We start from the raw sequence: 12551 nt of genomic DNA on the forward strand, positions 1-12551 counted from the left end.
GAGAGAGAGAGATTGCAAACAGGCCCAGGAAACGTGGGCGGATTTGACAAGAAAAGAGTTTCAGTTTCTTCCATTTATAAGATGTTTCCTTTTCTGTTTTTTTTTTTTTCTTAGATTCAGCAAAATAAAAAAAGTTTCAAAAGACAGAATTTGCAGCCTGCATGATAACTGTGGTAACTGTATACGGCGACAGGTATTTTGGTTCTGAGAATCTTTGCAGAAATGTTCGTTGCTTAAATCTTTTTTTTTTCTTCTTTTCCATCGAAATAATGCTGTAGCTATTTTGCATGCTTTTGTTTTCAAAATATATTAAACCTAAAGGATAGGAATTAAATCAGGAGAAGTGAAATGTATAGTAAAAAAAAACCTCAAATCCAAATGCTGACAGTTATACATATACGTATTAATAACGAAGCTTCAAGGAAGATGGAGAATCTGGGTGGATTTCACCTTGTACACCACCTGTATTTGTTAAACACAGAGTAACTGGGACACAGTGGGTGTCTAGATTGTGTAGATAAAGCCATAACACTCAGAGCTCTAAGGTGGCAGGAAGTTTGTGTTAGAACAAAAAAAACGAACAGAAGCCTTCTTAGTTCATTAACCTTACTTTTTTTTTCCAACAGCCCTCATCACCCTGATAAAGTAAACCAGTGGCCATGTTAGAACTGAAACAACAGTGTTCTAGAGCCTCAACTGATTTCTCTTAACTCATATCATGAGTATGAGTCAAAACCATGCCAATACAGAGCTAGATTTGGTTCCCACAGTTTGAGAGGACATTACAAAAATAGAAGCTTCTCAGCCAGTCCTAATAATGACCCGAAAATATATAGACAGAGTTCAGCATGTTCAGCATGTGAAAATACATATACGTGTATTATGTCATATATTATAAAGCTGATAAGATGTAGCAATTAACAAAATGTTGTGATTTAATAATGAGCTGTTCATGACTTATTTATCATTCATTGAAAGGCCAGAGGAGATCTTGGAGCTTTGCATCTGTGGTGGGAATTTGTGTGTATTATATACATCTGTTTCACTCATAGTGTCACTGTTTTTGTTTAAAAAATAGCATTGATTTACTACATACTTCTATTGATTTATAGCAGTTTGGCATTAGCTAATACACTGAGGCCTGGATAGCTGAAATGCAACATAATAGAACTACATAGTGTTTTATGGTCAAAGAACCCTCAACAACACACACTCACACACACAAACCCACAATAAGACCCATCTGTGTCCTTCAACGCAATGCTTTTGTCAGGAATCCAATCAGGAATTGAAGATGAAAGCCTGCAATTTGTGTGTGCCTTTAATTTCCTTAATCAGGTTTGTTCTGAGTCTCTGCATGACCCTGTGGCGCTGATGCTCAAATGAAAAATAACACAAATGAGAATGCCTGTGAAAAATTATTAGATTGTCAAATTAATAATAACAACTCAATAAAAGAGCACACAGAGAGAAATGATTTTTCTCAAATAGCCTTAAATGAATCAAGTCTTTGATTTGTTCTTAGGGAATGCGTGTGTGTGTGTGTGTGTGTGTGTGTGTGTGTGTGTGTGTGTGTGTGTGTGTGTGTGTGTGTGTGTGTGTGTGTGTGTGTGTTCTTATGTAATAACTTCTACAATAATATACATTTTTTTAATCACATATCTTTCTAAAAGAAATGACATTATGAAACAGCAACCCAAACACACGCACATAGTAACACATTAAACACACAAAGGTTTTAGAGAAAAAAAAAATGTTTATTTTTTATGTTGTGCAAGCAAAGAGCTTCGAGGTTGTAGGGTGTGAAATCAGTAAATTTTGCAGTATATGGAGAGCATGATAACGCTATTTTTTTAAAACTGCACATTAAAACTCAATAAAAATATTTTTTAAAGTGGATGAGATGCATTATAGTGTATAGTGTAAAACTATAATATACTCACACTAACACCATGCAGTCACAGGTATAGTGACTGGGGGAAGAAAACTAAGACTTATCACCAGAATGCTATTTCTTTTTCATTGTATAGATCAAATTATATAAAGAACCTTGAGCCACCACTGCTGAAATAGATAGATAGATAGATAGATAGATAGATAGATAGATAGATAGATAGATAGATAGATAGATAGATAGATAGATAGATAGATAGATAGATAGATAGATAGATAGATAGATAGATAAATAAATAAATAAAAGCCGCAGTTGTTGAAGACTTTGCCCATCTCTTGAATCTTCAACTGATATGAGAATCACAGAGCCATTAAATATGCTCTGGCACGTCGATGTTCTGCTGTTCTTGCATTCTTCATATTTCTCTCATGCTGATGCTGAGGATGTCCTGCCAATTTGTTGAACTATTTCCATGACATTCAAAGCATTGTGAAATTAAGAAACATGTTTGAACGATGTTTGAGAATATATTTTTTTCTGGCTTATTTAGTATACCTTACAATGGAAAGAGAGTTTTATAGCTCATTATTCTTCTTGGCACATTATCTAAAAATATGCACATGACCATCACACCCATATGTGCTTTGTAAACATCCTGTTCCAGATTGATTCCCTCTTTACTGTTAGAATTACCTTAACACTTCTGAGAATGAAGAGGGCTTTCCACTATGTTTTAGAACATGGCTTTGGGGATTTGCCCATTCGGCCACAAGAGTATTAGTGGGGTCAGACAGTGGTGTCGTGTGAGGAGCCACTTGAGTTCTTCCACTCTTGCACACTTTCGCAAACATTGTATTAAAGGAGCTCGCTTTGTGTTCAGGAATAGTGTCATGCTGGAACATGCTTGGGCCTCTTAGTTAGAGTGAAGACAATTTAGAATGCTACAGCATACAGTAACATCCTGTGCAAGTGTGTGCTTCCAGTTCCATTGTGCTAACAGTTTGTGGAAGAACCACATTTAGGTGTGACAGTCAGGTGTCCATACAGATTTGGCCATATTATGTGATATACACTATGAAAAATAGTTAAACCTTTTGAAAATTCACTATCTGATATATTGCATTTTTTTAATCTCATCGCTGTAAGTGTCAAGTTAATAAACAATCATTCATTCATTCATTTTCTACTGCTTATGTGAACTACCTCGGGTCACGGGGAGCCTGTGCCTATCTCAGGTGTCATCGGGCATCAAGGCAGGATACACCCTGGACGGAGTGCCAACCCATCGCAAGGCACAGACACACACACTCACTCACGCAATCACACACTATGGACAATTTTCCAGAGATGCCAATCAACCTACCATGCATGTCTTTGGACCGGGGGAAGAAACCGGAGTACCGGGAGGAAACCCCCGAGGCACAGGAAGAACATGCAAACCCCACACACACAAGGCGGAGGCGGGAATCGAACCCCCAACCCTGGAGGTGTGAGGCAAACGTGCTAACCACTAAGCCACCATGCCCCCCCCCCCAACAATCAGAAATACGAAATTCAATTAAGTAATTAGTATACCTTAAATACTACAGACAAGCCTACCATATTTTGTATGGTGATACAGTGATAACATGGCCATAATTTTTTTATGTGTTTCCTCCACATTTCTCAATCATTATGTGAATAGAAAATTTATTGTGTACATCAGTGTTACTGCCACAGTTATCGAGTCCTTTCTGAAAGAGAAAAACCTCTCACTTTGTTATAACCATGTTTATAACCTCTAGCACCACGCAAAGATGCAGGCTAGCCCAGTACCTCCAGCTATTAGAAATCAAGCATAGAGGACAAAACTCTGACTGTTTGTCATTTATCAGTTTATTTTGTTATCTAATCTGTGTAGGTATGTGTGTTTTTCCCAACATTTATTTCTCTATTTTCTCTATAGATGACTGTTTAGTTTCCTACCTTTACAACTTAAATGGATAACAATACATATTCCATAAAAAGGATCACTCGGATGACTCGTATGTATCATTTTAACAATCATTTTATTATATCATTCTTTTCTATAAAATTGTAAATCAAACACCTTAGAAGTAAGAAACTCCTATTGGGTTTCTTCTAATTGGCTGTTGTTCCTGCCTGTCACGGTGTAGTCTGGCTTCTTTCATGCCTCAAGTGGGAATATGATGACATTTGACATACCTGAACTGGCTGTATGTGTATAAATTTCCCTCCAATTCTGACACAACACCACTGACACAGCCCTGACTCTGAATTACTATTACAGGATTGTCAGGGTGACTCACAGCAGCACAGGAACATTTTTAATAGCTGAAAAAATGCACTGTAGCAGTATGATGCCAGTAAAAAAAAAAAAAAAAAAAAAAAAAAAAAAAAAAAATTCTACAATATAAAAATTTAAAGTTCTTCTCTTTGATGCAAGGTCAGATTTGTAAATTGCGACATATTGATGACGATCAATAGACCTTTATATCATTTCCAGAATGCAAGCTGAATTGAATGTGAGTTGCTTTTCTAGTTGTAGACTAATCAGTTGCACAGTACAGATAACATATTTCTGCCACAAAAGCCTTAAAAATTATATTCTGCATCTTTAATGTGTTCTGATAATGTTTTTAGAAGCTTAATGATCAGATCTGTCTTGTGAAAATGCTTTAGCCACATTCACCATCTTCTCAACAACTAACTCAAGCTGTTGAGTTGATTCAAGAAGCTACACCTCTTTTATTATATATATATATATATATATATATATATATATATATATATATATATATATATATATATATAATTATTATTATTATTATTATTATTATTATTATTTTTATTTCAGCATTTCATTGCTTAAAAATAAAATACAATGAAACGCGTTCATTTCCTTGGTATACTATAGTGGCACTATATTTAGAGTGCACTTCAAACACACATTAAACACAGCACATGTGTGGCCTTTTTACTTCCGGTGTGTACGCTTTAACTGAAGGGCTTTTTAAAGGTGACCTGATTAAGCGTTGTTCCACCTGGACCTCATTAGGTAAAACTACACCCAATGACCTTTAATGTGATTGGCAAGTTATAATGCCTCAGTGCACAGATGTAGCTGTACAGCTGCTCTTAAAACCGACAACACTCCGTAAAAAAAAAACCCACAAATAAATAAATATATATAAATAAAATACACAGCCACAGATTTTCTCATTTCAGAATATTTTTTTTTGTCCCTGAACAAATTTTTACCGCAGAGTGAATTTCACATGCTGACAAAAGCTTTCAAAACTGACCTTATTGGTTCACTGAGAAAATCCAAACATGAATGTACTCTCATTAACAGTACCAGGAAAACAGGGGGAGAGAGAGAGAGAGAGAGAGAGAGAGAGAGAGAGAGAGAGAGAGAGATTATTTTTGGAGGCATGATGAAAACCGGTATGTCTAATACAACCTCATTTTCTCCCTTCTCCCCTTCTTTCACTTTGCTCCCCCCCCTTCTCCTTTTTACTGCTTCTCAAACAAGAAATTCCAATCTCTCAGCATTACTCAGAATTCTGCACACACACACACACACACACACACACACACACACACACACACACACACACACACACCCTCCTCTCCCTTACTTAGTGCAGCCTGCTTTAAAATTCATAACTACATTCACAAGTATAAAAGCAGCACAGATGGAATATTTCCAGGAAGCTTACTTGAGCAAAAATACAATTGGCTCTGGCATATTTAATAACCCTATCCTGCCTCTTTAGTACATGCCGTAATAATAACAATCATAAAAAAAAGGGGGGGGGGGGGAGTCAAACCATGTCTTAGCATGAAATGACTACCTATAATTCCAGCCACCAGCAAAAAAAAAAAAAAAAAAATAACAACCATGTGGTGGAGCAGAGAGAGACAGAGAGAGAGACAGACATACAGAGACAGACAGACAGAGACACACACATACAGACAGAGAGAGAGAGAGAGAGAGAGAGAGAGAGAGAGAGAGAGAGAGAGAGAGAGAGAGAGAGAGAGAGAGAGAAACTATAATTGATATAAGCTGCACTAATGACTCGTTTTAATGCTTCTGCAGTGTAAATTGGTTTGACAAACTGTTTGGTTTTGCATCTTAGCAACTCAAGTTTCTACTGTTTCACTGTTGCTCACATGAATTATCATGCTTGTGCTTTTTGCAGTCTAGTCAAATATTATTATTATTATTATTATTATTATTATTATTATTATTATTATTATTATTATTATTATACATGTATTGTGTTTGTGCATGTCATTTGATTTCTAAATCAGAAAAAGAAACGCATCAGTCGACCACAAGGTTAGAGAAGGGACAGACAATGGCGTCCCTTTTCAATATGGATTTCACTGCTGTACTTTGAGAAATAATCTCATTCTCTCTCTCTCTCTCTCTCTCTCTCTCTCTCTCTCTCTCTCTCTCTCTCTCTCTCTCTCTCTCTCTCTCTTCAATCTCTAGATGGGAGAGAGAGGGATAGAAAGATGTGTTGTGTGTTGTGTGTGTGTGAGTGTGTGTACATGAGCAAGCATTGTGGGACGTCCTGAACTGAATTAGGTCATCTCTTCAATCAGATCTCTCTCTCTCTCTCTCTCTCTCTCTCTCTCTCTCTCTCTCTCTCTCTCTCTCTCGCTCTCTGTCTCTCTCTCTCTCAGGTGGAGACACAGAGACCCCTACTGTTTCACAGAGGGACTCCTTTTACACACTCATGTCTCTTACAACACTATCCACACAGGTCATTTCCACAGAGTTCAGTTGCCTGTGGATGAAGCAGATTCATTCCCTGACTTTGATAATTCTGTGCCAAATCTACAGGATCTTGTTAGTTAGTTGTGTATCAAGAATGAAGGAATGAGGGTTGAACTCGTCTGATTTCTGGCTCCAGTTGGTGTTCTATTGCCCCCTGGCAACATGTCAGATGCATTACATTTTTTCTCCTCTCTCTCTCTCTCTCTCTCTCTCTCTCTCTCTCTCTCTCTCTCTCTCTCTCTCTCTCTCTCTCTTTTTACATTTATTAATTTATTTAATTTTTTTGTGCCTGTCAGCCAACAATGCCAGCAGTCTTAAGAACTACATTTTTCTTGGTTGTCATAACTGATGATCAAGATGAAAAATATGTGGAACATGTATCTTTGCATGCAATGGTACGGATATGAGAAGATTAGATCAAGTCAATATACAGTATCATAACCTCAGGGTACATAAGAGCAGTGAATATAGAGTGTACAGGATACAAAACACACACAGAGGAATTTCCATATAAACACATGCATACACGTACATATATATTTTCCGCACTTATCTGGACCAGCAAATGTCTCCATTCAGCCTGCGCTGAGATAAAAAGGCTTTAGTTTCTTTACTAAAAGTTGCAGGTTTGCAGTTTCTGTAAAATAAAAAGTAGTTACACACACAGAGTGTATCTAGAGATCATCATCATATCAAGTGTGAAGAGATCAACATTGCTCACCCTTTTAAAGTTAATGTTACTGCTCCTAGTACAAGCATGAGTGTACAGTTTTATAAATTATTTATTAAAGTTTTTTCTAAGCTTCAGTGTAAATGACCTCGAAATCCACTTGTAGCTATCTGTCCTGTTTAAAATAGTCACCCATCAGCTCCAGCACTGAGCAAAGAATTAACATGTCCTATATATATATATATATATATATATATATATATATATATATATATATATATATATATATATATACTTCTAGATGTATACATTACTGCGTCTGCTGCTGAAAAGTAAAGCTTCTCATGTTATTCCAATCAGCAGTGTGAAGGACAGAGACAATTAGGACACTTTAATTGTGAAAGAGAAAAGAGAACTGAGGGAGGGAAATGGAAAGATGCAACCTTTTATTAATGCACCACCTCCCCCAGCCTCAGCCAATTTTCTCTTTTCTCCCCCGCCTAAGTGGCCGTCTAGTTTTTATCTAATCAAAATATATTCACTCCATATCTGCTCTCTCTCTCCCTCTCACTCACTCACTCTCTCTCTCTCTCTCTGATCTAAAAGACTGATTGGCAATTTCTCCAACTAACTGATATAGAACACTGGAGCCTGCTGCCAATCTTATGGCACTGCTGTTGCCATGCCAACAGTTAGAGGGTAAAAAGGGGGGGCAGGAAGGGGCTTTGCTTTCATATGAACCCTTTTTTTCTCGTAGGCTGATGTCACATGTTATTATTTTCCATTATTCACCATGGTTTTGTCAGACAAAGCACATCACCATTGCCTCTAATAACTGTCTGTTTACAGCTTTAGGCAATAATCACAGTGTTGTTTTCGTATATTGTTTTTCACTTCTTTCTTGTTGTTCTATTTTCGAGATTTATCAACGTTTTGTATGATTCAGGTTTAGAGCTCTTTATTTCACTAATGGTCACCTTTATCCTGCATGAGAGGTGTGTCTGTAATAGGTAATGGTCCTCACACCGGCACATTGTAGAGACACTAATGCAGTGTGTGATTCGCATAAACATTTTCCATTCTGTTCCTTCCATTCTTTACCTTTTTCTGAGAGTAACAGATATTATCCTCTATTCTTCTTCTTTTTAGATCTATAATTGACTCAGCGACTTTAAACACAATCTAACCAAAGACCCAAGTCAACCTTCTGAACCCGACTTGAACCCACAACCGACTGCAGATTAGATTACACCTAATGATGTCACTTGTAACCTTAGCAACAACGACAGGGATCGTCAGGTCGTCTGTAAACAATTTAAAACCGCCACCAAATTAGTCATCCTAAAATTAAGTTTAAATCCCACTTTAATGAAAGTGTCTATTAATCAGTGCCGGACAAAAGAGTGCACTTAATAGTGTACGGTGTAATTTTGGACATGGCCTTAGTGCTGTTGAGCCATATGCTTAATCACGATGCACTTCAAACCTTTTATTCAATTCACAGTGCATTGCTCAGATGATGTGTGAACACTCTTCATTAGAAACACGGTGTAAGTCAAGAAGGAAAGTTTATTAAATTTTATTTTATGTACAAACAACCCTGTAAGGCACACTCTTGTTTAAATAAGCATGTACAATAAAATTTTGTCTCGGTTTTAAGAGCTAACATATTTGAGTTTTAAGTATATATTAATTTATAGGATTTTTCTGAAAGGCCACCATAATAAATGATACCTACTTATCCAATCAACACAAAACCGATACAGTTGCAGTTACTTTTTGTTTCTGTGTGTGTGTCTGTTTGTGTGTGTCAATCAAATTTAAAATCATAAAACAAAACAATTTCAACAATTTTTTCACTGCAGTCAAGGGTCCTTAGCACTAGTGTACATGTTTGGTGGATACAAAAATTAGTTTGTAGGCATTAACACAGACCTTAAAGATGCTAATTTTCGTAGCCGTAGCACTAAAACAAAGTGACGGTCAAAGAAGATTTCATTCAGGAAACATTACTAATGCTCTTATCTTTTGCTTCCCTAAAACAATCCTGTGCTTGTTGAAATACTGGTTACATGGTTACATAAGAAAAAACAAAACAAAACAAAAAAAAAACATTTGTAACGTTAACATTTTAAGGCTTTAACAAGTTTCTTTCAAAATACACCATGGTTATGCATTATAGCAACATAATAGGACAACTTAAAGAAAAAAAAGGTTAGGAAGAAACCTCTGAAAAACAAATGGGTTTCATAGTAAGACAATAAATAATTGAGTTTTCAGATTTTGTGTAAGATTTTTATACATATATTTTTGTAAAAGTCAGCTTGGTGTGCTCAGTAATGCTTAGTACTCTGGTGCATTGCATACATTTTGTCATTGTTAAATAACTAAATTCTTCAAATAAAAGTGTAGCACTCAAACGTCAAATAATTAATATCTCAGGGTTGGAGTGTATGATTAGAGAACGGTGCCTGATACGAGTTCAATTTTCATTTCAACTGTAAGGTTGTATGAATAAATAAGTTTGAATGTGATTTAGTTTTGAACTGATACAATTTCTTATTTTGACAAGCTGCCAGGAAAAGATTGATTCTGAATAGAAAAAGGATTAAATCGTGTACAATATTAGGTATGTGAAAAACAGAATTAGATTCGACTGCCTGTCTGTTAGAAGCCTCACTGAATAGGGTTTTTTTCCCCTCAGGAGAAGAGAATGACATCAAAATTCATTAGCTGGGGTACTAATGTTCTGTGGCAAAACAGAAGAAGGGGTTTGCTTGATAAATTCTGTTTCAGTTTACGTCTTACAAGGACCGAGGAAGGCTGCGGTAATGTGTTGTGATTCTGAATCAGACATTCCCAAAGTCCCACACTCACAGCCCACTTTCTCATTGGTGCATTTAAAGAGCGCTTATGTTGTCTCCTAATGGCATGGTGCGTCCTGGATATTCTAATTACACCCATAACCACATGAAAGGACCATTTTACACTGTCAGTCACAAGTTTTCTGACACCTGGAATTGTTTTTTTTTTAAGTTTTATTACAGTTTAAGGACTATTAGTGCCACAGACACAACTGAAAAGTAGAGACTGGTAATTAAATATAGTAAATGTAAAGAATCAGGTCTTTGTTCCAACAAAGATCTCCATCTCTGCATTTGACCTGACATTTTAACTGGAAAAGCTCTTAGATCCTGATGGCAATCTTCTAGACTAAGGATTTTGTGTTTATAACACTTATTGAAAGTGCTTGTATTAGGTGTAATACAAGTCACAAACATTATTTAATGAAAAATATTTTTAAAAATACTTAAATATAGGGTGCTCAGTAACTTTTCACAGGCAGTGTGCCTCTCATTGCAGTGTGACTAACAGTGATTTGAAGCCAGTGAGGCTGGGGAGATTCAAACGGCTCTGTTTTAGGTGGTGTAAAACTCTGTGATAGTTTAAAGGGTGCATATATTAATCCCATGTATTTATTCTGTATTAAACTGCATGATTTGGAAGCAATAGAAATATAAAAAATATACTGAAGATTTCATTTGACCACTGATGTGAAGTTCATCATTACAGTACCTCAATTCTATTAGTCTGGACTACACCAACGTTCCCTGCTGGAATTAACTCATTGTTAGCCATGATTTTTTTTTTTCTTCAGTGACGTGTGCCTGCAAAAATTTGCTTTGCTTTTTTGTCTGCGACAATTGTTTCATACAAATTGATATGGCACACAAAATATTCTCAAAAAATAAAATAAGATCAACGCTTTTTGATGCACGGCTTTAAATTGTTTGTTGAATAACAGTGGCAGGATTCCACCAATGGGTTTACATCTGTCTGGTCCACCTTCTGACTCTCTTGGCTCATGTTGTCGTAACTGGGTGTGGGGTTTTAAACATCAGCACTCATGCAAGCAGACCTAAACGCTTCACCTTGGCTGAGAGGAAAGAGTGAATGATGAAGACGATGGTCTTAGGACAGGCATGAAGATCCAGTTGCTGAAAAAAAAAACACAAAAAAAAATTTGGGAAAAACACAAAATTAGAGTGAGAGCAAAGTGAATGAAGGATGAAAATAAGTCTAAGTTAAGATAGAAACTGGTTCGATGATAAAACTGTACAGAGGTGAGAAAGTCTTTATAAACTAGTCTGAAATCTACAGTAAGAAATTACATCTAAAAGAATGGATGAAGTCAAAAGGGAATAAATATGAGCTCTCTGTGTATACAGACCTGTGATCTGGGATAAAAGGGAAAGAGAAAGACTACATGAAATGAGGGAGAAGAAAAGAACAGGATAGAAAAGGCAGTGCGTTCAGAAAGGTATGAAGAGTTATTTTGAGGAGAAAACTTAGAACTGAAGACTCAAGGAGTAAGAATAAAGGAACGAGAAGGTAGAACTGAGAGAGAGAGAGAGAGAGAGAGAGAGAGAGAGAGAGAGAGAGAGAGAGAGAGAGTTCTCACAATCTCTGCCTCGGGGCCTCCAAAGTCAAGGAAGATCATGCGCACTCCGTCGTCAGAGGACATGCGCAGACGCTCGAATGGCTGCTGCAGAAGAATGTGTCTCCTCACACCTGCCTCCTCGGTGAACAAGGTGAAACCGTTCTCTATGTGCACACTGAGCATGCATGACTGACCATTCCAACTGCATGCTGCACAACAGAGAGAGAGGGAGAGAGAGAGAGAGAGAGAGAGAGAGAGAGAGAGAGAGAGAGAGAGAGAGAGAGAGAGAGAGAGAGAGAGAGAGAGACAGACAAGGCTTTAGCATCTATCTATTCAAGAAAAATTTAAAAACCTCTAACTATGAAGCACTGAAACATGGTCACATTCAGGTATCAGATTGTTTTCTGTTAAAAAAAAAGTATGTCTGTGTGTCTGTGCAATAATGTCCATACAGCCTGACCTCAAGAAAACATTTGTATCATTATCATATACATCTATCATTATATATAGTATGGAACATATTAAAATAAAGAGAATTTAAAAAAAAAACATTTTTACAATTCAATGGAATGTATAATGTGTATCTGTTGTCTTGTTTACTATTCCCTTATTAGTCCAACAATACAATGTACAATTAGCTATTAATAACACACTTGTAATTGTTGGAAATGAGTGAACATTTATATTAATATATATAAATAGAATTTATTCCCACGTGGACAAGGACAAGAAAGTGCAATACATAGCAAAATCGACA

The 12551-nt window shown here is 36.5% G+C and overlaps 1 protein-coding gene across 1 annotated transcript in view; it reads right to left on the minus strand.

Moving 5' to 3' along the window:
* Nucleotides 1–8902: 8902 nt before the first annotated feature.
* snta1 (syntrophin, alpha 1) overlaps nt 8903–12551 on the minus strand; it is a 31335-nt gene continuing 27686 nt past the window's right edge. The window contains exons 7-8 of the mRNA XM_027147320.2: nt 11816–12003; nt 8903–11351 (exon numbers count right to left, since the gene is read on the minus strand). Coding sequence (XP_027003121.1) covers nt 11259–11351; nt 11816–12003 — 281 coding nt within the window. The 3' untranslated portion in view covers nt 8903–11258. The remainder of the gene's footprint in view (nt 11352–11815; nt 12004–12551) is intronic.

This window comes from Tachysurus fulvidraco, chromosome 5 (assembly GCF_022655615.1).
Source record: "Tachysurus fulvidraco isolate hzauxx_2018 chromosome 5, HZAU_PFXX_2.0, whole genome shotgun sequence".
Taxonomy (NCBI): Eukaryota; Metazoa; Chordata; class Actinopteri; order Siluriformes; family Bagridae; genus Tachysurus; species Tachysurus fulvidraco.